At 36.7% G+C, this 27,182-nt stretch overlaps 1 protein-coding gene across 3 annotated transcripts in view; it reads left to right on the forward strand.

Annotated features, from left to right (window-relative positions):
• Window positions 1–409: 409 nt before the first annotated feature.
• Window positions 410–27,182, forward strand: part of LOC134541658 (polycomb protein Scm) — a 77,590-nt gene continuing 50,817 nt past the window's right edge. The window contains exons 1-5 of one of the 3 annotated variants that reach the window (XM_063385257.1): window positions 410–644; window positions 4,199–4,248; window positions 14,385–14,533; window positions 15,604–15,742; window positions 25,005–25,150. In XM_063385257.1, coding sequence (XP_063241327.1) covers window positions 4,221–4,248; window positions 14,385–14,533; window positions 15,604–15,742; window positions 25,005–25,150 — 462 coding nt within the window. In that variant the 5' untranslated portion in view covers window positions 410–644; window positions 4,199–4,220. The remainder of the gene's footprint in view (window positions 645–4,198; window positions 4,249–14,384; window positions 14,534–15,603; window positions 15,743–25,004; window positions 25,151–27,182) is intronic. The other 2 variants (XM_063385258.1, XM_063385259.1) reach the window with 2 other exon arrangements.

Consider the following 27,182-nt stretch of genomic DNA (forward strand, 5'->3'; position numbering starts at 1 on the left):
GTCTATGCGACAGAGGAGCATTGGCGGTCGGCGTCACATTCCTTTGTTAAGTAACACGTTCCGAATGGTCCACGACTCACCTTCTTGTGAGAAGGTGCTGATAGTGACAGAGTTGGCACCGGGTAACATTATATAACCACGACACTACCGAAAGAGGTACACCACATCTCCACACTTGCAGAATACCGGCTCCCAACAACGCAATGTAACAGCCCGACATTTTTATTATTTTTTTAATTTTTTAATTTTAGTCATTTTAACCACTTTTTCTTAAGTGCGAGAAGATAATTTTTACAATTATTGAGTTTAATAAAGATTTTGTATAATAATGGGGAAAAAATGAAGTAAACACCAAATAATATTTACAATAATTAGTTATTTTTAGCGAAAGCCTCTAAACACTTTTTTTTATAATGGTTTGATGCTTCAAACAGAAGAACATGGCGATGTTGGTATCTTTGTTTGAGAGCTAAATAATGCGATTGTCTGGAGTTCTGTTAGTAAATGACGATTTTTCTGATATTGGAAAGTTTTTGCGTGTTAAAGTTTTAACCAACAAGCTAAACATGGAAAAACATCATCCAAATTTGTTGTGATTGTGTGTGTTATTGCGTCGTTTGCCGGCGGGTAGCCACTGTATAAAGGTACGCTTTTGCCGGGGTTCTTTATTTATTTTGCTACTGAAATATTTTAATTTTTTTTCTTTTTTGAAAGCGTTTTTAGTTTTTATTGGTATTTGACATTTATAATTGAATGAGTCAAAACAAAACAATTATTACGCAGGTCCATATACCGAAGTTGAACTTATGTGCTGATATTTGAAGTCACATAAACATTTATTACTTTTGTAGTTGGTTTTTGCATTTCTTAATCATGCTATTCGTAATTGGCATGTTACAGATAAACATTTTAAGGACTTTTTAAGCGAATGGTATCAAGGTTTAGGGTTATGTCACAATATTGAACTGATGCTCAAAGCACATTTTTTGTTAGCCATGTCTATTTCGTTTTATAGATGTGATAGCTATACTTGTTAGTGTCTCTTCCTAAAAAACAAATTTGGAAAAATGTTTGTGTGATACAAATGTTGCTGAGTCTATTCCTCTTCGGAAGAGTGTTTTTGATTTCCTTCTACAAATTGTGAAATTCTGTACAATTTAGATAAAGCTACGAAAATCATGAAAATTGTCTGTTATAACGGCGGTAATATCGGACGTCCCGGCTTTTTAGAATAGAAAGAAAAAAAATTGTAAACATGGGTTTTCACACACTACACTCGTCCCTAAAATTAATTTACTAGTTTGTGAAAAATAATATGTTATAGCTTACATTACTATACCAGTATCGGACGTCACTGCTTCGGGGAATGACAAGTAAAGAAAAATGAGAAATATGTTTTACAAGTACTAGAGATGCCCCTAAATGTACCCTGAAAACATGGTTTCTTAATTTCTACTGGTTCAGGAAAAATTACGGATTAAAGCTTACATTAGAATACCTGTGTTTTCACACTGCCGCCACCATGTTTTGGTAGTGGTATGCAATTTAATTGAATAAAATTGATAATGCCATCTGCACTGGTGTCATTTTCACCCATTCATTCATACGGGACAAGCACGGGAGTTGGGTGAAGAATATTCACATGCTTGTTTTTTACTAAATTTTTTCCTAAGGAAAATTACATGTTGGGTATCATGAAGTATTCTAGATTTCTACCTGTTCTGGAATACAACATAAGAATCCTCCCAATTAAGATATAACACAATACCTAAAATATATTATGGTATGATCTTGTAATTAGAATCACAAAATCTTTGTAGAATGGTTGAAATTATAGTTTGTGCACACTAAAAATTTTAATATATTTCTTAATAGCATTGCATACCAAAATCTTTTATCATTCTAGTCTTTAATATGAGACATAGTATTTTCCAATTTAACAACTTTTTCTTCACTTATCCACCTTAAACCTCTAATTTACCGCTGTCCCCCATAAAAAAATTAAAGGTACTGAAGTCGTAGACACAACCACACCATACACTAAACCAAATACACACACATACAAAATTTCTCTGTTATATCCACTGTTTCTGATACAAGTATTTCTTAGAATTGTTAACGATACATACTTAAATTCAGTTTAACAACAATTTACAGATTCCGCTTGCCTCAAACATGTCTGCACTACTGAAACAAATCTAAATTACTTAATCCTCATTCACTTTCATTGATGTTCTGATGTACTTTGTCACTTACATTGAAAAAAATTCAGTATTTTAAATTCATGCTGTTTTGAACATTCTTTTCAGTCATATCCTGCTATAGAATGTCAATTGCATTAACCTCCTGTTATTCAGTATTCATTCACAGAAATACTGTTTTATTTTTGTTGTATTTTTGTTGTTCATTAAAACTTGTCAACAACTGCACCTTGACGTCCATAATTAATAGGGCCTAGTGACTCCTATAACGAGTAGATATCTGTAAAATATAAAACATGTACGCGGGATCAGCACCAATCCCACACATTTCCAGCGGGATGGCAGTCTCTAGCCACTGATGTTCGTTAGCTCCAAGTCATGCCCAGGTGGTTGTAAGTCAGCGCAGCTCTGCTTCTTGGCCGTGGTAGTTCACTGCAGCATGTTCACTTCAAAACTGTTATGTATTTTTAGCAGGGTTGGAAAAAAACCCAGACTTTTTTTGAAAACAAATCCAACCCATCTGTGTTTTATAGTGTTTTAATGAAAAAACCCTTGTTTTATTGAAATAATTTTTAGATTTTTTTTTTAACGTGTTGGCAAGTAGTGTTTTACACATATGTATCATGCTTTGTGGTTGCACCATAATTTTTATTAGCAAAATTATGTAATTTGAGAATAATTTTAAACAGGATAATTTGAGAGTTTTTACTTAACTTCAAATACAAATATGGTTTTTAATATTTTTATAGTCAATTATTTGTTCATCAAGAAACACAATGTCCTACTTTGAAATCAATACTGTAACTATACCTAGAAATATGATCAGACAATGATGACTGGTTGGAGTGGAGATGTGAGAGTCACTGATAACACTCCAGGTTGCCAGACTCATGTGTCATCGGTCATCTTATATTTCCTTTTGTTTGTGTGGTTTAGTGATAAAGTTTTTGTAGTTATCACCTTTCACCTTCTCCTGTTGCTAGTTTATTTCTAGACTCCAGTCAGTCAGCAGCTGGAGCCTGTTGGTGTTGGATCATTCAGTACTAGTTGGTGCCATATTTTTTGTTATGTTTTGGTGTACACTGGTAGGTTCAGGTTAAAATAAAATGCAGTTTGTAACAAATTCGGGAAGGAAAAGTGCAACAGAATGGTCTGAAGTGCTGAAAATTAATGGCAGTAGTAATGTTAAGTGTAAACATTTCTGGGGGGGGGGGGGGGGGGGGTATAAAGAATTCGTGTTCATCTTTCTAAATGTTAAAGTTCTAATTCTTCAGCAGTCCTTGAGCTAAATAGTGAGTTTGTGGATGATGTAGGGTTAAGTTCTACTTCAAATCAATCAAGTACTGCTCATCCTATGGAATTGCAGTATTCTAGGTTGAGTGAAGGTAGTGCAACTGTCCCCCCACTGATGCTGTCACCATTTTCAACATCTACAGCTTCCGGAACTTCCTGCTCCTCATCCTTGCAGAAAGGACAGAAAATTCAAGCAAAGGTTACAGATTTTACTCAGGTTACTACCCCTGTTCAGCCAAAGTTTTTGGACAAATCCAATGCAAAATTTTTTTACTCGAGCCAACATTGCTTTTAAAGCAGCAGATACCACTGCATTTAAAGAAATGATACAGGGTCTGCGCCCTGGCTATAAACCACCTAATCAACGACATTTGGCCAATGAGCAGTTTTGAAATTAACAAAAAACCCACTTCAATAAAACCCGCCCGGGTTTTTTCAAGTGGGTTTTATCGAAAAAAAACCCAACCCAAAACCTGCGGGCTGGGCCCGCTGCCAACTCTGATTTTTAGCAATATTGTATTGGGTAGGAAAGAATTCAGAAAAATTCTTATGATAGAGTTCACATAACAAATTTCTAATTTCTAATACGTATCGTAATAAACCTATGTGAATCAGAATGGTAGAGAGATGCAATTTAAAACATGTTAGCCCTAGCATATATTAGTACAGTGTTGTGTACTAACGTTCTTTTTTTTTTCTTTCAGATCTTACTGTTGGAGGAGTGTAATGTCAGGATTGCAAGGAAAAGTAAGAGGTATGAAATTTCAACTGCCATTGGTGTGGACTTTGATAGTAGCCTAAATTATGCTGGATTGACAGTTTAACCATTTTAAAAACCTTAAAAATTAAGATTTGCTTGATACATTTAGTTTTTTTTATAGATTTTTTTTTAACACGAAAAGTACATTGTATGAATGAGGTCTGTGGAAAGGCAAAAATCACTTCAACAGCGGTGTTCATAAAATATTGGAAACCCTTTAAAAGACTCAGCAGACAGCTGGCTGAAATGCTGAGGGAAATTTGCAATTTTAGGGGTGGTGTAGCTGTTAAAGAGATAGCTCTAAGCTGGTGTTGAGGGAGATTGCTTTTTGGCAGGCTCTAAGCAAACTGAGAGGAAGGCTGTTAAAAAGATCTTCTGTGCGGTTGGTCATTGCGAATGATTACATCCGAGGTTCGCCATTGTGTTCATGCAGCATGCGGTGCAACAGACTGTATCTGTGTGTAGCTGTTGTGTTGACACACCCGTTCATTACTTGCATCTAAAACAGACACCCTCGGCCAAAAACAGTGGTTTCTTCGGGCTCGCCTCGTATAACTGGGCTTCTTGTGACGTTTGATTGTTTGTAGCAATACCTCTGTTCCAAGTCATTTCACTTAACTATGTAGACTCGCTCACTGGCTGACTGCCAGGTACTCAACATTTCTCCGTAAGCAGGAAATATTCACATGTGCTCTTGAAGAGGAACATTTGCTGTTCATTAGACATTGCAACTCATGATCATGTGAATATAATATTGTAATTTCACTTCACTGAGCTTAGGAGTTCCTCTGTTGGTGCTTATGTTCTTAAGTAGTACACTTTTTATTCTATTTTTTCTATTTTATAATAACTGAAAGGGTACTCAACTGAGTACTGTTGATAGCCTCAAAACTGTTTAATATTTTGAGCGCGGTGTCGTAAGTTTGGACTTGTTGTTAAGCTGACATTTTCGTATTCATACTTTTTCAATATAATTTTTCTCCTTGGAAAGCTTTCTCAGTCACACTTTAAGAATCATAATTTCTCAATTTGTGGTTGGTTTATGGCAGAGAAGCAGTGTCAGAAAGAAGGCAGAATAGAAAACCAAAATACAACGTACTTCTTATTTCCATTATGTGCTTTACAAGGGATTTACTAAATCATCTTAGCAAGGGGAAACTGTCCATCAGTAAAATCCAAGTTAAAGGTACAGTAAGCAGAACTGTGGTACCGTAAAACTGTCTTGACTCGGACAGGGGTTGTTGACCCGGACAGCATGCAGACTATTTTTAAAATATTAACTACCAACTCACCAGATGTGCTATAAAGATGATCATGGCATTGAAATGTGCTTAAAAACACAAGATAAACTGCATTACAAGTATGAGAAGCATTGCTGTATTTTTTGTCTCGTCACTTGCAGGAATACCAATAGTTCACTTCTTAAAAAAATATATATTTTTGTCCAACTAAGGTTTATAAGATTTGATATTTATTGACAAAGATGTTATAGTTAATATAATTTTGTTCAAGATTTTGATAGTTAAAAGCTTATTTCAATAATTAAAATAAATGATATTCGAGGAAACGTTATAATATAATATAGTAATTTACACCTTCCCTCCTCCCAGATCCAGTGTCCTCCCCTCAAGTTCGTTCCACTCTCGCCCCATCCTCACAAGGAATACCTGTCTTCCTCTCTGTCCATCTCCATTCTCTCTGAATCTTCCACTCATGATCCCTCCTTCCTCGATACAGCCCTCTGTGCTACCTAGCTCCCAGCTTTCCCCTGCCCCCCTCCCCCCCACGAATTACCTTATTCATTCTCACCAGCCTTTCCACCTTCCTCCTTTCTTGCAGTGTGCCCCACCCCAGCTCCTTCATCATCACCGATGGTCTGTGAGTTTCCCCCATCCTGCCTTCGCCTTCCCTTCTCCTCCACATATTCGTTACCCATCTCGCTGCCTTGCGCTGCACCCTCTCCAACTCCTCAATTTCCTTCTCCACATAGGGGTCCCATACCGCCGCGGCATACTCCAACACTGGCCGTACCAATGTCACGTACGCCTTTTCCTTTACATTCCTACCTGTCGTTTTCAGTGTCCTGCTAAGCAGCCCTAACCCCATTCTGCCCTTCGTCACCACTTTCTTGACCTGCTTTCCCCACCCCAAGTCGTTCTGCAGGATCACTGCCAGGTATTTATACTCCTCAGCTTCCTGGATCACCTGTCCCTTCCAGCAGTACACTTTTCCCTCCACCCTTCTCTTCCTCGTGAACCTCACCACCTTTGTTTTCCCTACATTTATACCCATTTCGTTTTCCCTCGACCAGCACTCCAGTTTCTGCAAGTCCTCTGCCAGGTGCGCCCCTTCCCCCACAGTTTCATAGAGCACACAATCGTCCGCAAACAACCGCAGCCTACTTTTCAACCCCTCCCCTACATCATTCATCATGATCAGGAAGAGCAGGGGTCCCATGACACTGCCTTGTGGTACCCCTGACATCACATTTCCCTCTTCTGACCATTCCTTACCCACTCTCACTCGCTGGATCCTGTCCCTCAAGAAGTCCCCTGTCCAATTTACCACCCTCCTGTCCTCTATCAACCCCTCCACCTTTTCCATTACCCTCCTGTGCGGCAGTTTTAAACTGGACACTTCAACAGAGTGAGATTCGGACCTGTGAACTCTAGGCATTATCAGGTCTGCTAGCGCACTTCCTGCCAAATACCGCAATATATACATTTAGAGGTGAGTGCAGTGTCTGTCTGTCAACCAATGTTTACTTGAGTCGTGTTTTTAAGTTTTATTTAATAAACTTATTGCTGTTAGTGTCATTAATTAGCGTTAAATGAGTGAAAATGAGTGAACGATATGAACATTTGCAAAAAGTCGTTCAGGAAATTAAAGAAAAAAAAATCACTTAGAGCAGCTGCAAAGAAATATTCTTTACCAAAATACACTTTAAGTGATCATGTTTCTGGAAAATACAAAGGCCCTCACGGCAAACAGCCAATATTTTCAGAAGCTGAAGAAAGGGTTTTTGCTGCCCATGCAGCTAAAGTAGCAGAATGGGGTTTTACTTTCACTCGACTCGACATACGCCTTGCTGTGAAAATGTATTTGGAGAAGGAAGGCCGTCAGGTTCCTGTTTTTAAAAACAACTTTCCTGGAGAAGAATGGGTTAATGGATTTTTGTCCAGAAATCCAGATCTTAGATTATGCATGAGTAGAAACATCACCCATAGGCGAGCAATGATCAGCCATGATCAGGTTTCAAAATACTTTGATAACCTTAAAGTGACTATTGGTGACACACCGTCAGCCAACATACTAAACTATGATGAAACCAACCTGAGTGATGACCCTGGCTCATCAATATGTATTTTTAAACGGGGTACAAAATACCCAGAGCGGATTCTGAACAGCTCAAAAAGCTGTATCTCCCTCATGTTCGCTGGAACAGCGAGTGGGAATTTATTGCCTCCTTATGTCTGTTACAAGGCAGAAAGAATGTATGACACTTGGTTGTCAGGAGGTCCACCTGGGGCTCGTTACAACCGGTCAAAATCCAGATGGATTGACGAGGATACATTTTTGGACTGGTTTAAAACCATTGTTTTGCCTTGGGCAAAGTCTTGTGAAGGTAACAGAGTTGTCATTGGTGACAACCTTTCAACACACTTCTCTGAAGACATACTGAATCTTTGTGAGTCAAACAAAATCAAATTTGTTTGTCTTCCCCCCAATGCAACACACTTGTTGCAACCCCTTGACGTAGCTTTTTTTAGACCGTTGAAGGGAGCTTGGAGACAGATTCTCCTAGAATGGAAACTGCAAGCAGACCGCAGACTGAGCAATCTACCCAAGCAGTTGTTCCCTCTATTGAAAAAGCTCTGCGAGGCAATATCGCCTAATAAGTAAAAAAACTTAGAAGCTGGGTTTCGAGCCTGTGGAATTAGTCCACTTAACGCCGAACATGTTTTGAGGAAACTGGTAAAGAAACCAGAAACCCAAGTTGAGGAGTCTCCTACTAAGAAGCCAAGGCAGCTAGTAGGAGAGGTAGTAATTGACTTTTTGTCTACTCTCCACCATGACACTGGTGACAACAAACTAACAGGAAGAAAAAAGTCAATGTTGCTCCAGGACTCAGCATTTCAGCTGAAGATATCGAGGTTGCAGATCCAAAACCTTAATCCAGCAGTGTAAAATCGAAGATTGCAAAGCCAAACAAAGAGAGGAAGAAAATTAGAAAGCGGCTGAGGGAATTGTCTTCATCTAGTGAGGAAGGGCACTTCTCTCTGAAAGTCTCTTCTAACAAGTTTCTTTTATCGAACACTAAGAAGTTCCTGATGACGAACTTGTCTTCAAGAATCCAAGTGTTGGTGACTGGTTGTTGGTGAAATTTGCCAGCAAGAGAAGTGTGAAATACTTTGTGGGGCTGGTGGAAGAAATTGTTCCTGATGGACTCTTCATGCGATTCGCCCGAAACATGGACACAAATAATTTCGTTTTTAAGTGGGCAGAGCCAGAGGACAAAAGTGTCATTAACTACGAGTAAGTTGAGCACAGTCTGGGACTGCCAGCTTTATACTACAAAAACGACCGCTTGGTGTCCTTCAAATTTAAATACTCATTTGATGGCTATATTGTCAATTGAAACTGCAGTTGTTTCCTAGCATTATAATGTGATGTTTTTTTTTTCTATTCATTACACCTATCCCTCACTTAGCACGTCTTCAGATTGCACGGATTCATTTAGCGCGATGTGAATTTTACTGACCCAGTCTTGAATAGCACGTCTGTAAATTTCAGTTAGCACAAAATTTCTGCAGGCAACAAAAAAAGTCGGGCACGATGCCACAAAGTCTGTTTCAACTTCTGTAAACAACAGATGTACCGTGGCATACAGTTAGCCAAAATAGGGGGACGAGATGCGCACGCAGATCGATTGTTGTACAAACATCAGCTATGGCAAGTTAAATTGCGGCTATGGAGTGTAAAGGACCAAATGTTTTTACGCCCGCGTGTATGCCGCAGTGCCATACCGTTGTCGCCTAGCCACAGACGAGGCCGTGAACTCAGTCTAGCCAGTGGCAGGTAATTCACACAAACAAAAGCAACGTCTGCCCATTCAGCTGCCGGTAACTGTAGGTGCTTGATCACTCATAATGCATCGTGTTCAAGTATTTGAGACAAACCTAGAATTATTACGGTCCGCAGATTGTCAAAAGGCCACGCTTATGTTGGTCGCACTTTAGTTTTAAGCAAGTTAACTGTGCGCACAATCGTGCGAAATAAGGACTCTTACCGAAAGTTTATATAAGTCTGATGCTGTTGGTTGTACTAGCGGGGATATATTTGACATTAGATACCGGAACAGAAATGAAAAGATGATTCACATGGAAAAGGCTGTTAAATGAATGTTGCAATAAAAAAAAAATCATTGGCCTGACAGGATTGGTGTGAGCCAGGTGGTGACATGCGAATAAGCACTTTAAATTTTGAAAAATTATAATGTAACTATCCGGACAGTAATATCTGTTTCACTGTCAGTAAAGGATGGTTTGGAAAGGTACGTGACGTAAGTTAAAGGTAATGCCCGGGCGGGCAAGTCAGCCAGCCGACTGACGATAAAGTACATAACCACGTATCTCCCGTTACGCGGTGTCGTATTTGTCATACAAAGTGCGATGGTAGGCATATAAAGATAAATGGTGTGACATATTTATAGTTGAGTGTTATTCAACACATTTATATTACGTAAAGTATATTTTCCTACACAATTTTGGAACACATTAAATAAATTAGCCATGCTACTTATGGAAACTAATGCTTCAGAATACGCGATTTCGATAACACGAGCATTTTTAGGAACACATTAGTCGTTCTAAGTGAGGGATAGGTGTATTATGTTTGTTTTCATGTGTGGTACAAGCAAGCTTTTATTACTCTATGCCCCCTCATATCGTAAGCATTAGTCTGAAACCCATAAAAAATTATGTAAACAGTTTGGTTTACGTATTAGCGGGTCCGAGTGCGGACATAGAAGGCAAGTTTCTTTTTTATAATGTTATTAAGGTCAGTGTCCGAGTCAACACCGTTTTACATGGTTGACCCGGACACATTTGTTTATTATTTTATTCTTTAACGTAACATTTAAAGAGGTTAAATAAGGCTGAGATTTAATAAATGAACTACTCTTCAATTAATGGTAAAGGTTGTATTTGATTATCTTAACCTGTAACCTACCTATGACCCAAAAACCATAAAAAAGTGTCCGAGTCAAGGCTGTTTTACGGTAGTTAAAAAAAAGTTTAATGGGGCATTAAAGAAAATGCATCTGTGCCCTCAGCTTACAAAAAGTTTACAATAAACCTAAACAGTATGTTGCATGCACAGAAAAACAAAATAAATAAATAACGCTGTAGGCGTATTTATTTAAATTATGTAAGCTTTACATCACACAACTCACGGACATAAAAACTTAAACCTAACCACGCTCTGCTACCACTGTTTACCAGTGCTTCCTATTTCTTGATGCATAGAATGATGCATAAACATTAAATATTCTGAAAGGCATGCTGGTAAAAAAAAATGAAGCAGGTTACTACTAAAAAGTTCCACTTGTAGAACAAATTTTGATAATGTAGACAGTACCTTACTCATCTACAGGCTGTTGATCGTAAGGGTTGAAAGATTAATTTTAAGAATTAAAGTACCTAACACTTATATGAAGTGTGGTATCTTCAGTACAGTTTTATTAAATGTTTCTTTTATAAACTTTCCAGGAAAAAAATGAAATGTTTGTAAACCAGAATGAACAACATCTTCCCAACACATTTTGTCACATATACTTATAACTTATTAAAAAGTCTTAATCAAAAATAAAAAGTAATGCTTATGGTAAAATAAAGAAAAAAAGAAGAAAAATGGCAGGTGAACAATTATTAATTCAAATTATTTGGCTTTTAAATTACATTTTTGATATTTTTATTATATCTTCCAGTTATTATGGAATTAACATTACTGAAATATGCTAGATTTTGATGTCCTGATCCTATTGGTTTCAGAGATTTATAATGCACAAGTTTTATCTGTGAAATTAATAAGGTAGAGTTAACTGGTTGGATAACATTCCATTTTGGTATTTATCTGCTGTCAGCCAGCTGCAGAGGTGATCAAGACTTAGAGGTCTAGCAACTCAGTGCCACTGGAAAGGGGCATGATTTGAGATACCTAGCACAGCTTGGATGAACAGGGTGTCAGCTTCATCTCACGGGAGGGAATTTCGGACCACAGGTGGAACTGGAATCCCACTACAAAAGGCAGCGGTGATTACATGGCAAAATTCCCAAACAAACACAAATGGATAAGCTGATCAGGGAAATTTATGTTACAAGTAGGTAGTAGAAGATAATGTACCTCCAGGCGGTGGGGCGAATCAGACATAAAATGTGATAGGAAACACATTTAAATGGCCGAAAATTAGGCAGCAGCTAGTGAGTAGTGACCATGTCCTAGGCTTACTGACTACATGTCAATAGAAGCAGAAATTTGCCAAGTTCACCAGCTAACTATGTAGCCTATGGACAGGAAGATACCGTTTACATGAACATCACACCAAGACTGACTTGCAGGGGGCAGAAGACATACTTAGTTAAAGAGGCACCTTGGATGCAGTACATAAGTAAAAGGAGGAAAGGAGGGGTAGTGGTGTCCTATGCCTCGCCGGGAGATGGCGCTTGGGGTGAGAAACCAAGGAACAAAAGTGCTGAAAATTTAATGGGAGGAGGTGTTGAGAGTAGTTGGCACCCAGGGCTTAGAAGTAGGCATAGGACAGGAGTAAGTAGTGCTAAAAATGACTGCTTGATGTCGCACAAGGGGCAGCGCGACACGTGCGAGCACAAACGTTGGGCATCCAAAAGAGGGAGGGGGTGGGTCTGGATGCCTTGAAACTCGCCTGTTTGGTGACAAGGGGTTCAGAGAGGAGCTACTGTCTTAGGGCAGCAGCGGGTGGAGGGGGCATGCACACGGCGGTAGGAACGACTGTGCTGTACTCACCATGCGTGACGAAGGCTCAGATGTAACTGACACTGCGACGTGTCTAAAGACACGGTGCGCGTGCAGGATAACAGCCTTGTACGTGCGCTGAGTCAGAGGTAACCGTGACATGCTGCCAATGACGCTTGGGGAAAGGGGCTGAGGGGAAACGCGGCGGCCGACCTCCACTGAGAACCAAGCAGTGGTCGGGCTGCTGACCGGGAAACAAAATAAAAAGCTCCATACAAAAATATGTAAGTTAACTAGTTAGCGGCACAGTAATATAAAAAAAAATGTAAGTAGTTTCAAAATATATACACATAAAGCATTAATAGTAACTAATATAATTAAAATATCATGCAAAGATAAAATTGTTACAAAAAATTAAATCAAAAACTAAACAAATATTCTAAATAAGTTTAAGAACATCACTATTGTAAACCTAAAAATGTTTTAAAAGTAATATACACATTAAAATGTAATTGGTATTGAGAAAAAACATTGTTTAGACAAAAGTCTGTTTCTTTATTTTATAAAATTTTAACATAATTATGTGATGCAAAAGAATCACTCCAGAAAAAGATTTATTTTATATTTATTGTGGTGGAAACAGGAGCTGCACTCTAACTGGTAGCTAAGAACTGTTGGAATTTAGTTCTTCTATCAGGTGCTTCAATGCCAACCAATTTCATGTTAATGAAGTAAAAAAAAAAATATCTGGAGCCCATAAGACCATAAAGCAAAGAAGGTGTGCTGCTATGACTGTTTAGGATAAATCAGTTTCAAGGGAACTGAAGCTGCATTGCTATTGGTAGAGGTGGGTTGTTACATAAATTTTCGGTTTCTGTTCCATCCTGCTACTGATACACAAATGTTCTAGTTACAAGTAGCTGATACTTCTGTATCAGCTACAGCAGTAGGGGTCCCAGGAAGCAACAAGGTATCAGCATTCTCGTTACAGGTTACACATCCTCCGTGCCATCACCATCGTAAAAAGGTATCGGTTTTCTCTTTCCACGTTCTTCGTTTTCTCAATCTACATTCTTCATAGTCGTAAAAAGGTATCAGTTTTCTCATTCTACATTCTTCGTAGTCGAAAAAAGGTATCAGTGTTCTCTTCCTACGCCTTTCGTAATCGGAGTCTTCAATCTTTGCAAGGAGCACGCACTGCGCACTGAGCGTACTGTGATGAGAAGCCTAAAATGTACATCAAGCTCTGTCCCTGCCCGAACACGCCCGAATATTCACCTTCAGCCAACCTCGGGATTTGTTTTATTTTTGCGTAGGGAAAATGAATTCAAATATTAAAAGTGGTCGGTTAGGTTAGCTACATTAAAACACTTTAAAACACTATGGACGGTTAGTTAGGTTAATATAGCTACATTAAAATAAACAGAGAAATATAAATATATATAAATAAACCTGAGGTTGGCCGAACGTGAATTTTCGGGCGTGTTCGGGCAGGGACAGAACTTGATGTACATCTTAGGCTTCCCCTCCTTCAACGCCTTTCCCTGCGCTTCCACCCCTACATTCCTTCCCTTTTTTATCCCTTATTCGTTGTGCTGCTCCCTCCCCTTTCACAAGCTCCGCCCAAGTGACAGTCATCTGCGATCGGGTTCTGCGCACATTGGCCGTGGTGTTGTTTCAGGCGAATTCTAAACTGATACTAAAGTACTTGATACTTTAATAGTGTACTTGTTTGCAGTTCTTGATACAGGCGTGTATCAGTTACAAAGTAGCAGGTTGATACTCTGCAACCCACCTCTACCTATTGGTGTATCGAGAGAGTTTTCTGAAAGCTGCTCTGCCATTGGTGGCATGGGAGCAATTGCAGTCTATGAACTCCTGCATGAGACTGCAACCAATGATATTGCTTCTCTGATCACAGATTCTTTGTGCGATGAATTGCGGTTTGTGACTGCAATTGTTTTTGATATCTATGACCAAATCACAGGTTGCAATTTTGCAACCTATCTCTACTAGTTTTGTGAAACACAGTCTAATGTTGTTGAAATGAAATAGTTTGTGTTCCCCAGTTTCCTGTAGGCTTGTTCCTTGTTGGAGGGGGAGGGTTGCCAGCAGTAGCAGTGTGTGTCTCCCGACAGGTCCAGGGAGGCCCCCGAAGAACAAGAGCTCGTGCACCTGGTGCGGGGAAACAAAACAGCCCCTGAAGTACGTGTACCCCACGCAGCACGGCAAGAAGGAGTTCTGCTCGGAAACTTGCCTCTCCGAGTTCCGTAAAGCCTACATCAAGGCAAGTGATCTCCACTGGCTCCGCGTGGCGGTCCCAGCCGTTAATTTAAATTGTCTTTAGCACAATACGATTTCCCGTCCAATAGGTCAAATGTTTCGGTTCTGCTATTTTTCAATTAGCTACACATATTTTTTTTCCATGTAAGATGTTGCCCATAAACTTCTATTTCTGTATAAAATGATGAATTTTTTAGTTTAAACCAATTATTCATTTGAACATTACTGTTTACTTATTTAATTAACAAAAATAAGTTGTCCAATGTGTAAATTTTCTTTTAAAGGCGTTTTCAAACGTAATAACCTTCATCTGTTCGTCTTCGTCACCACTGTGTACTGCGTATAAAAATCTAGTCAGTGCTAGTTGGCATCATTCATGTTTGGTTACGTTGATTCCCATATAGAGTGCACACACATAGTCGAATATCAATATTGATGGCTTACAGATTGCATGCAATGTGTGCGCTCTGAATAGTGCCAAGTAAACTACACTTGATGGCCCACACTCTTTCATGGTTAGTGTGTACAATGACGATAGTTATGCATTAGTTCCAGCTCACTGTTTTCTTATGTCTTTTTAAAGTTGAATTAAGTTTTTTTTTAATGACTTATTAATTTATATTTGAGTGCTTTTGTATACTCTACTTTTTAATTAAACATACTTTCCATGCAATAGGTTATTTTTTTATGAATAACTTTACCTCAACAAAAATTATTTTCTAGCATAAGGCCACATCCCTACTTTTCCAACTTGATTTTAGTATAAAATTTCCAACGATTATACGATAAATCGCTGTATTTAATTTCTAATTTAACTGTTTGAGAGATTTTTTTTGGGTTTTCAAAGGTGCAGCTTTGTTGAAATATAATAGATGATTGTGAATTACATTAAATTTATTTTTTAATTAGGAGTCTGGATGAATACTTATTTCACTTTTTAGTTTAATGCTGGTTGTCTCAAAATATTTGCCCCAATATGTTGTTACTATGTGGCAAAAACTTGACTAATCCATCTTGGTTTCCAGTTTTCCTTCCTAAGGGCACATGTTACTGTCAGCATGTATTTTGCCGCAGGGTGCCTGTCTGGAATGTGACAATGTTATCCGAGGCGCGCCGGTGCGTCTGGAGCATGAGAACGCCTCTTCTAAGGATTTCTGCAGCACATTCTGCCTCAACAAGCACACGAAAAAAGAGCAGGCAGAGCAGAAACGCGGTGTGTACCTGTTTCTTTTCATTTGCTCCCCATACTTTTGATGTTTGTATCGTTTGTTTTTAGTGAAATGTGGCTGGGAGTTTTATAGAAACACCCTTCTTTTTAAGAGTTAATATTTTGTAACAATAAACATTTTCTTGTATAGAACAATACACAAAAGAACACTTAATTTTTTTACCTCATTCAGTTATAAATTTTTATGAAATTTTACCCCAATTTTCTGTACAGTGATTATACTAGGAGTGTTAGTAAAAATTAATTTTTCTAGTTTTTTATTTACTAGAAAAGTTTTTCTCAACCTAACTTTTGCACATATTGTCACAAACATCTTCAGGAAATATTCAACTGGAGAAGAATTCCTCTTAGGATGCTGGTCTGACAACCCCTGGAGGGGAACAACACAGGAGTTTAAAATGGCTCCCTCGGGTCCTTAGAAGTCACTGAAAGTCAGGAATTTGGAAAGTGGCGAAACTTTATAAAAAAAAATTTTGTTAGAAAAAAGTTTAGTTCTGGAGGAAACTTTTTGCCTTGTTCGCATCAATAAAAAAACTTCCAAGCCAGCCATGTATACTATTTTATTGTGTTTCAAAATCTAATATAGAGTAAGGAAGCTTGCAGTAAGTACCTAAGGAATTTGTTTTGAGTTTGCATATTTATCTTTTATAGGTATTTGGTTTATCATTTTGGTTTAATTAGTCAGGAATTTTACCACTTGTCAGAAAGTTTATGTTAAGGCAGGGATTTTAATTAGTTTGAATATTTTATATTCTATGTATTATAAATGTTAATGTTAATGTGAGAACAACCAAAAATTGGCTTGCAGTACATGCTCAGCAGGTGAACTTCAGTTTGTACGTTTACTTGTTACTTTGTAGTAGGAATTGAGTATTATTGACATCTGAGCTTTGAGTTTATACTATGCATTTTTTGTTTGGTAAATACAGCATCTACATGCATTGTTTATGATCAGCTATTGGCTATTGTAAATTTGTATTTCAGACAATTGCACTTCAAACCCACATCGATTTTATTTTGATTGCTTTCTTGACAAAAAGATCCAAAACAAAATCCAGATGACTCAGAAATAAGTTAAAGAAAAACTGCTTTGAAATAAAAGCAGAATTGATGATACAAGAATGCAATTTGCTACTAGTGGAATATAGAAAATTTAAGGAAAGCTTTGGAGAGTAGGCACACATCTGGTCTTGAATGGGCTCACCTGTAGTTCCACTCAGTCTTGTGCCATTACATAATTTCTGCGAATTCAGATTCCACAGAAAAATGATAGATGAGCCAACTTTCATATTGAGGGAGTGCAGTGGCATTCCTGGCACATTTAACGAAATCAAATATTTTCTAGGAGGCATCAACAATACAATAGCCATTGCCAGGAGATAAAGAATGCCTCAACAATGCAATAGCAATTGCCATGGAGATGAAGGAATCATCAACAATGCAATTGCCATGGAGATTATCAGGAAAAAGTGGTCTAAAATGTAATTTAAAAAAAGATGCTAAACACTCTTAGAATTGATGGTAATCCAAGGGCTAACGCGAGTGGAAGGCTGTGTGTGGTTGTGGAGAAAACTAAAAATTTACAAAAATACCTCTTTACTTTTATGTACGTATATATTGATATTGATTTATGAAAACCAGACATTATAATTTTTTAAGGAACAAGTATAAATACAATTTTTTTTGTAAACATCTTAGCTCTTTGTGTACTGCATTTGGTAGGAGTAATTTCATGAATGGAACAGAAGTTGAATGGAACAGAAATGTGTCACTAAAGTGCTGCCATCTGTGGAAGTCTCAGAAATCTCAAAAAGATGGCGGACCCGTGTTATTCATCCGTACATATTGGTTTTGTGAACATCGCTAAATTGACTCCATGCATAGGTTTTAAAAAATCAATTTTTTAATAGTACAAATATCTTTTAATTATTTATGTTATAAATAATTAGCATAAAAATAAATTATGATAACTTCAAAATACACTAGAATCCTTGCATTTCATCCCTTAGTTAAATTTGGAATGCAGCTTCGTCATACTGTAGAGAGACAACAATTAGCCTGCACATATTTGACGCCATGTTTAATTAAAGAATTCCGTTATTAAATTTTGACTGTTAAATCTGAAATGTTGAATAAACTAAATAATGTTATGTTTGTTTGAAGGATGTATTTAGAGTCAGATTTCTCTCATTCAAGCACACTAAAATATACATACATATAGTTAGTGTTATAATATGGGTTTTAAAATGTTTCAGCTTAATATTGTTTTGGTGTATCTGTTGGACTGTAGCTTTTAGTTTGAAAAATACTTAAAAAGATTGCGCCGGGTGAGTATAGAGAACCAGCAAAATATTAAATTTCTATGATGCCATGTTTGTTCCAAGACAATTTTTGTGGATAGTAAATTATAGGTATTTTTTTAAGTTGTAGTTATGACTATTCAAGTTTACAAAATGTATTCTAAGATAGTTTCACTACCATAAAGTTTCTATTGCCAAACCAATACGCTTAGTACATCCTCCGATGTTCCAAAGTTTAATATGAATGGGTGCATGTTGTCACACCTGGGTCCGCCATCTTGACGACTTCGGCTCAAGGCTTCATCAGTTTTTGAATGCATGCATACTGGACTTTGAACATGTTAAATTTCTGTTGTGTAATGAGTGCTTATTTCATTGCATTTCTGGTGCATACTAAAGAAGTATAACCTCAAAAACTCAGGTGATGATAGTTCCCTGTCTAGGGGGAAATGTCACAGGTTCAGGGTTGAGGCATTTAAAAGCAACATGTTCGGTACTCCTGTTCGGCTAGCCTTGAATCGCAGTACCGCTCTGACTACTTACCACCTCTTCCTTTACTTATCACTTACACGTCTCTGCAAGCACTTGCAGTCACCACTCGGTGGCATAGTGCTTACATTTATTAATTCTAATTGTTTACCTTTTACGTCTATTAAATAATGATAGAGCGGGGTGACAAGCGGTAAGAGACTGGGCTTGCATTTCAGAGACTTTGTATTTCAATCCCAAATTATACATCCTGTTTTACTTTTGTTTTTGTTTCCTGAAATCACCCAATTTAAATTCAGGGTTGGTTCTTTAGTATAGACCATGACCAATATATTGTCCAAAATCCCTGATTTTTGGTGTGTAACAACTTAGCTCTCAGTATATGGCATTTGATGGGAGTAATTTTTGTGAATGGAGGGGAAGTCGCATGCACAGAAATGTGCAACCACGGTGTTGTCATCTGTGGTGGATGGCACGAATCAAAGTACACAAAGCCAGTGGCAACTTTATAGTTTTAACGGTTTAGTGAATTTTGACAAAATGGGCAGTATTTTAATAAAATTCCTTGTCAAAAATCATGTACAAAGTCGGGGTTAAGTATTTTTTAAAATCTTTATCGCTTTTATCGGAGCAGTTTCATTATATAGTTTAACCTTTCGCTCTGCAAATTGAATGATTCGGTGGTTGATGTAGTTGCTCCGGCAGCAAATTCTAGCGGCGGGTGCGTAAAATAATTGCGATTTACATCAAAAAATGTAGTTAACACAATTTTTATATGTTTTTATCACGCTCTTCATTATTTTAAAGAATTCTACATTAAATTTGGTGTCCGAATTTCATATTATAAGTTTATTTGCAACATGAGAACACAGGAAATTGATCGTTGTGAGGGTTAGATGTTTACACACTACTGGTGACTACTGAAAGACTTGCTCACAACCTTTTTTACTACAAACACTTTTTTACACAGGTGTTGTATGGTCTCAGTATTGTATTCCTTATTCAAACTTTTGTCCTGTTGGTCTGAAAGAATATTATATGTTGAAAGTATCATTGCAGGGCATTACATTGGAGCATTCAATCCACCCACAACAAATATCAGTCTCTCTGTAAACAATCAATTGTGATAAATGGTTTAAGACAGGATTATTAATTGATTTCTCTTTACTTAGTTAATTTATGAATTACTGTATAATACTAAATTTCCGAGATTGAACTGTTTCACCATTTAAAGTTAACAGTTTAAAAATAATACTGCTGATTTTTTAATCACAGATAATCTGCATTGTATGCAAAAATTTTCATTCATCTGTATTTATTAGTTTGTATGTATTTCAATGCTTATTTTAAAGTGTACAGTTTAAATTAGACAAAAAGTAATAAATTTATGTTTTATATTATTTGTTTTTGTGTGCATCAAAAATGCCAAAAGTTAACAAGTAGTAATTAATAGGTTTTCGAGTCATTCCGTGTGAAATCACCAAGTTGAGGTTGCTCGACTATTTTTAAAAAAATTAATATTTTTACCACATATAACCTTATCAATGGGTAGTTCAAAACCATATTCATTTTATTTTTGTGTGCCACCATTTTCAGTAGAGGCTTGTATATCTTCCCAAGTGCGTGCTCTAACAGTGGTTTGCAGTGGTTTCAATAAAAGGTCATTGTTGACATTGTATTAAAGATAGAAGGTTCTGGTCTTCACTGAAGTAAAGTAAACATTGTATGGTTACCAAAAATGTCTAGAAATAAAGATATAATTTTGTTTAACCTTATGTGAAATGACCTTGAAATTTGTCAAAAATGTTATAAAAATTCCATTTTGAACATTTTTTTAAAGTGACTTGGAGTTGGAACCACAGGGCAAATATTTTTTTGCAATAAGTATGGATGGCAGACTTTCCAGAAAAAATGAGATAATGTGTGGGTTTAAACTCCTTCCTGGTTTTCTGTTGCATTAAACTTCTAAAATTTTCATTTTTTTGAGTTTTTCAAGGTCAAATATCTCAAAAGGGGGACCAGGTAAAATTTTTCTGTTTCCACTATTTAGTACACCTACTGGTACTTAACAAATTCTGCAAGTTTCATTTTGTGGTTCAAACAGGTGTAGAAGTTACAGGCTTTGAAACTTGGGTAAAAAGTTGCATTTTACGTAGAAAATAAAAATTAACAGTGGCTCATGTTCACATAGTCTTTTAGTGATTTTACCTTTAAGTTAAAACAATTTGTAGTGCTAATAATAAAAAACATAAAACTCACCCTATTACATTATCCAGATTTGCAAACCACAAAAAAAAATGTCAGCTGCAACAGATTTATTTTACAAGTTTGACCCGCAGTTTCTGAGAGAGTTCTATATTTTTCTCTTCAGTTATATTAAATGTTCTACCTGTTATAGTAGTGAACTCTGTAGGTTTCAAAATGTCTAGAACATTCTTCATCTCCACCCATAAAACATCATCTTTTGTTTTACTGAAGCTTGTAGATGGACCACCTGGTGTGTAGAAGACCACCTTGATATCACTGTTTTCTTGAGAAACCTCACAAACTCTACCAATATACCATCTGTTATCATAAACACACACAACAATGTCGTTTACTGAGATGTCACTAATGTTAAAAACACCAGTAGTGCCATCAATTGGATATTCTTTGTGTTTCGTATCAAACGATGCTGAAATGATGCTGTATTGTATTGTTGATGTGTTCTTCGGTTTAAAACAATGTTGATCTCTAGTGCTTAAAATTCTTTTAGCATTATCAAACCTGCTTTTTAAGTGAAGATCTGCCTCCTGAACTTCTCTTTCTCCCACAAACACAAAATTTATTCCTTTTATGTTTTCCACACAAAATTGAAACATACTCATTGGTGTTATGATATGGCCTTCTTTCGGTCGCTGTAAACTTGTCTTAGCCACCAGTCGCTTGACAGTTCCACCAATACCATCACAAGGCCCCTTTCCATGACTTGTTGCAAAGAAATGCCACTCTGCTTCTAATCCAAAATCTTCTTTATGCTTGCACAAGTTAGAAAAATTGAACCTGTTCTTGTATTGAGCAGCCGATCCATCAGAAAAATAGGCAACTCGATTCAAATTAGGAATAAGGGACTTAACAAAGTGTATCAACTTTGTTTGGAATGTGTACACAGCAACTGTGTTATGATTCATACAGTCACTTATAACACAAAGGCTCTTAGTACACAAATTCTTAGCATCATCTCTGTAGTACACACAGAAGGGATGAATTGTGGCCTGAGAATTCATCCAATGATAACTCTGGATCTCATCTTGGATGATAAATGTATAGTTTTCTGAGAAATCCAGAATTATTACACATTCATCACTTTGTAGATTCTCTTTCTTACTTTTCAGAAATTGTGATTGACTCTGCGAGATGAAATGGTGTTTCTTCAATGCCATTAGTTTACTAACAAATTTCTCTTTGAATTCAGCATGTGGTTCTACAATCGTTACAAGGTTGCAATGGTCTGCTACTATCCACTGACTGTATGTGATATCGTCATCATCACTGACACCCTGCAATAGTTCATCTACTTTCAGGTTTCCTACTTCAGGACAATTTGGGCACTCTCCAAACATACAATCTTCACTATTTAAATCACACACAATATTTTCAAGAAGGACCTTCCAGTCATCTGTTTTTACTGCCATAGTCATTAGTTTGAAATTTTGGTGAATTGAACATACACAAACAGAATGAGTGCCACTAGCTCCTGCAAGGATGCACCACTTGGGACGCAGAATACAGAATGTAGAAAACCCAACCTTTACAGATTGATGCTCTTCTCTAAACTTTTGGTATAGTTCTTTTAAATTACACAGAATTAAACGTTTTTGCTTTAGTTCTTTCTTCCCATCATCAAGACGAACCGATTTTGTATCCTTCATTCCAGGACAGATTCTACTAACTTCATCGTTTTCATAAAATTGAACAACGAGATCTCTAGTTTCTTGAGGCAATTCTTTCCCTTTTTTCTTAGATGTGAGCTGTGGAATAACACCACGTTCCTTAACAATTTCACGTGTTCTTCTAACCAGATATTCGCTTACATCTAACTCATGTGCAGTTCTTTTCATTGACCAGCTTTTTGGCACTACACTAATGACTTGTATTTTCTCATTGTTGGATGTACAGGTCTTAATTCTTTTCTTGAGATTTTCAATATGAATTTCCATGTCTTTTATTGCAGTATCAGCTATTTCTTCATCATCCTCATCTTGAGACTCACAGGTGATGGTAAAAGTGTCGCTTAATTTTTTCTTAATTGCACAAGAAAATTTGCTCACAGTTCGTCTAACTTCTAGATGTTTTTTTGTATCACTAAGTTTAATAATTTTAGTTGGGGAAACTCCTAAAGCAGAGCCAGCTTGATTGATAGACTCTACAACAATTTCAGGTGCGGTGAATAGTTCTTCGTTATCACAGTTGCTAGTACTAGTACCTAAATTCCCCTCAACATTACTTGAAAGTTTTTTATGACAAGAGCAACAAACAGATTTGCCAGGAATCAGTAATGGCCATCTTTCAGACAACTCTACAGTTATTTCCCTTAACTGTTTTTTGATAACTTTTTTATGGTATGAAAATGGATCGCAACACGAATTTCCAAAAAGATGATTATACTTGTCCAGATATTTTTTTTCGTGGAAAGTACACACATTAACAATGTTATGTAACTTACTTCTTTTCTTAAGAAGGTCAATTTGCGATTTAGTGAAGTCTGATGATAATTTTAGGTAATACTTGCCATATGAATCATTTTCACAATCTTCATGTGTAAAAGTACCCAAAGAACACTCCATACTTCTGGTAGATAGTTCTACGTAGTCACTTTGAGACAGAAACTGCAGGTAACAACTAAGTAGCTCACTTCAATGCAGAATTGTAACACATACCAGCAATACTTGTGTGGAGCCAAATAAACAATATTAGAGTAGACAGCACATACAAAACCACAGAACACAAACACATCTTTACTCCTTGGCAGCAGACACAAGACTAAAGTGGTTGGCTGCAATGCACATATATTCAACTTGTCACAACTTGCTCTTTGGATGGTTACATCAGGTTTGCTTGTCACAACTTGTCCATTCATGCCTCCTTACAAAATGATTTATTTTTAACTTTCCATATGTTACAACTCAAAGCCTTATATTATATTTGCACTTCATAAGAAATAAAATAAACATTAATAACTGTTACACAATTTGATTACAGTCAAGTAATTAGAGCTAAAATATTACAACTTTTTACCTAAGTTTCAAAGCCTTTAACTTCTACACCTGTTTGAACCACAAAATGAAACTTGCAGAATTTGTTAAGTACCAGTAGGTGTACTAAATAGTGGAAACAGAAAAATTTTACCTGGTCCCCCTTTTGAGATATTTGACCTTGAAAAACTCAAAAAATGAAAATTTTAGAAGTTTAATGCAACAGAAAACCAGGAAGGAGTTTAAACCCACACATTATCTCATTTTTTCTGGAAAGTCTGCCATCCATACTTATTGCAAAAAAATATTTGCCCTGTGGTTCCAACTCCAAGTCACTTTAAAAAAATGTTCAAAATGAAATTTTTATAAAAATTTTGACAAATTTCAAGGTCATTTCACATAAGGTTAAAAAAAATTATATCTTTATTTCTAGACATTTTTGGTAACCATACAATGTTTACTTTACTTCAGTGAAGACCAGAACCTTCTATCTTTAATACAATGTCAACAATGACCTTTTATTGAAACCACTGCAAACCACTGTTAGAGCACGCACTTGGGAAGATAAACAAGCCTCTACTGAAAATGGTGGCACACAAAAATAAAATGAATATGGTTTTGAACTACCCATTGATAAGGTTATATGTGGTAAAAAAATTATTTTTTTAAAAATAGTCGAGCAACTATTTAATTAAACATTTGGTGATTTCACACGGAATGACCCTTTCATAAGTAAGGAAATAGTTGTGCCAAACCTTTGCATCTGTCAAAGATAGTGATTAGATTATTGTAGCTACTGCTGGCTCATTTTAAAGTTATATTTAAATCACTAGTTTTATTTACAGTATATAACTTTGTGTAGGCAGGCAAGCACTAAGTTTTATTAGCTTGCAAGAATTGAAATACCTTTAAAGGTTTGTACAGAAGTGTATTATATAGCTATGATGGAAAAAGTTTTTTATTTGAAAAATGTTACATTTTTCTGATTCAAAAATTATGATAAAACTAGCAGTAGGACTTACTGATAATTTATATTCTTTGTTTTTTACTTATTGCAGTAATTTTTACACTTAGACCAGAAATTTAATTGTCTTATCAGTTGTTAAAAATATTTTGTATTTCCTGAGGACTGTTTGGATTTTAGTGTTTAGTTGATAGTCTGAATTTTAGCACTTCATGCGACTTATTCGTATAAATCAGTGTAATAATGTAATGACGTTGCAGTTTCTGGCAATGAGATGTGTGGTCTCGCCTCGAATCAAATACCTGCTGTTCCAGCAGGACAAATGGACATCTATTCCACTTTTGACTGGGACGCCTATTTGAAAGATACTAACAGCATTGCAGCTCCGCCAGAATACTTCAAACAGGTAAAGGCTATGTTCTGTGCCAGGGTTTTTTGATTCAGTGGTTTAAACCATGGATTAAACCAAGTGGTTTTTATAAAAAAAAAACAAATGTTTTTTTTAAAAGAATGTATTTTTATATAGAATATTTCAATACTTTTAATGAAAGGTCTAATTATACTTTAATAACAACAATAGTTCTTCATTGTTTCTTGTGATTTACAGGAACATAAAATCTATCTAATCAAGATCTTATCATTTAAATTATCTGAATAAGTTGTAAATTTTACCCACCTAAATACTCCTATAAAATTAATTTAATTAGTGAATTAGTCAAAGTAAAAAAAAAATAGGAAATATATAAATGTATTATTTTAAAAAAAATTATGTTCTGTAGGAATTCCCCAACTTTACTGTAAATTCCTATTCGGGGGAAACACCCATTCTATGGAGAATCCTCTGCCATTGAGGATATACCCTTTCTTTGGTTCAGTCCCAGTCATATGTGCAGATTTGCTGGATTTAAGTTCTTTGATGTTACAACTTTTCTGGTTCAACATGAGGGACTGAAAGCGAGATGTTGTATGGCTTTCATTTCAACATGCTGAGAACAAAAATAATTAAGGTAGTAAAAAAAAGCGGGTTCAAACAAAAGACACCTGGTTTAAACAAAAAAAAACATGAAGTTGCAGGTGCGTGACCTCTCGACCAATCACAGCTCGGCCCTTACAAAACCATATCAGTATACAAATACATGCACCTCGTAGTGAGGCTTTTATGACTGATATTACACCAAGAAGAAGCCATGAAAGTTAGTGAAATTTTCAACCAATCACAAAAATACCTTAAAAAATTACCAGCCAATACGGGCGCATAGCAACAGCGGCCTGACACCTTCCAACGTTTTTTCTCACAGTTACTAAACTTTCTATCTCACTCTCATCTCCTTTGAATGCAACAGGCAAAACTATTGCATTAGCTAAGGGGGTGTTCATTTATTATTTGTCCCACTTGGAAATTTGAAACTGTAATGCACTTAATAAAAAAAATTAGCATGCCAATATGGGACTATAACATGTTTATCTGCAATCTTCAAACTGTCTCTGAGAATTGTACTGAGAAGAATTAGTTACTGACTCGGAAGCAAGACCAAAGCCTGTATTCTGCTAAACAAATCTGGTGATTGACAACGTATGTGTGTGACATCGATAAGCATGAAGACTCCCTCTTAAACAGGTCACGTTGTTTATCACTAATATACTAAGGAGTTATAGAATTTACCATTCCAATCTTATTACAGTATTTAAATATTTTAACTAAAGCAATCATTGTATCTAATATAAATTATTCATGTAAATAATACGTACTACAGTAAACTCCCGGTATATCGCGCCCCGATAGATCGCGGAATCTGGTATATCGCGGGTCAAACCATGTCCCCCAATCAGAAATGAATAATAATAATAATAATAATAACAACACAGTAGAACCTCGTTAATTTGTGATGGTCGGGACCGAGATAATCACGGATTATCGAATTTCACGGACTAGCGATTAAAAGCCCGGAAGGTCTTGTCAAGCTTCTCAGACACCGGCGTGCAGCTGGGTTAAGGCCAAGGTCATGTGACGTAACATCTACCGAGGCTTACTGCGCCTTGGCAGCAGATGGATAAAAAATAGTAAACTTTCCATTATTCGTGTTAATTGGGACCCGCCGATGCCCGGATAATTAAAATCCTGTAAAAAAAAAAGTAATAAACCCGGATAATCCGTTCAGGGTAAGGACCGTCTTCTAATTAGTTTCGGCTTAAAAAAATACGGCACTGCCTAGCCATTAGTTCACGGTCATTTACAACAGCCGAAGAGAGAAAGATAAGATCGTGCTGAACTTGCACACATAAATTTTGGGAAGCCCCCCCCCCCTTACCCTCACCACACTTCGTCCAGCCGAATGCCAGCCAGACACGTCACTCGCCTGCCGTGCGTTGGCGGGTGGAAACAAACAAAGGGAGACGGGAAGCAGAAGTCAGGACATCCCCCTCAAGTTTAAAGAGTG

Source organism: Bacillus rossius (assembly GCF_032445375.1).
Source record: "Bacillus rossius redtenbacheri isolate Brsri chromosome 4 unlocalized genomic scaffold, Brsri_v3 Brsri_v3_scf4_1, whole genome shotgun sequence".
NCBI classification, from domain to species: Eukaryota; Metazoa; Arthropoda; class Insecta; order Phasmatodea; family Bacillidae; genus Bacillus; species Bacillus rossius.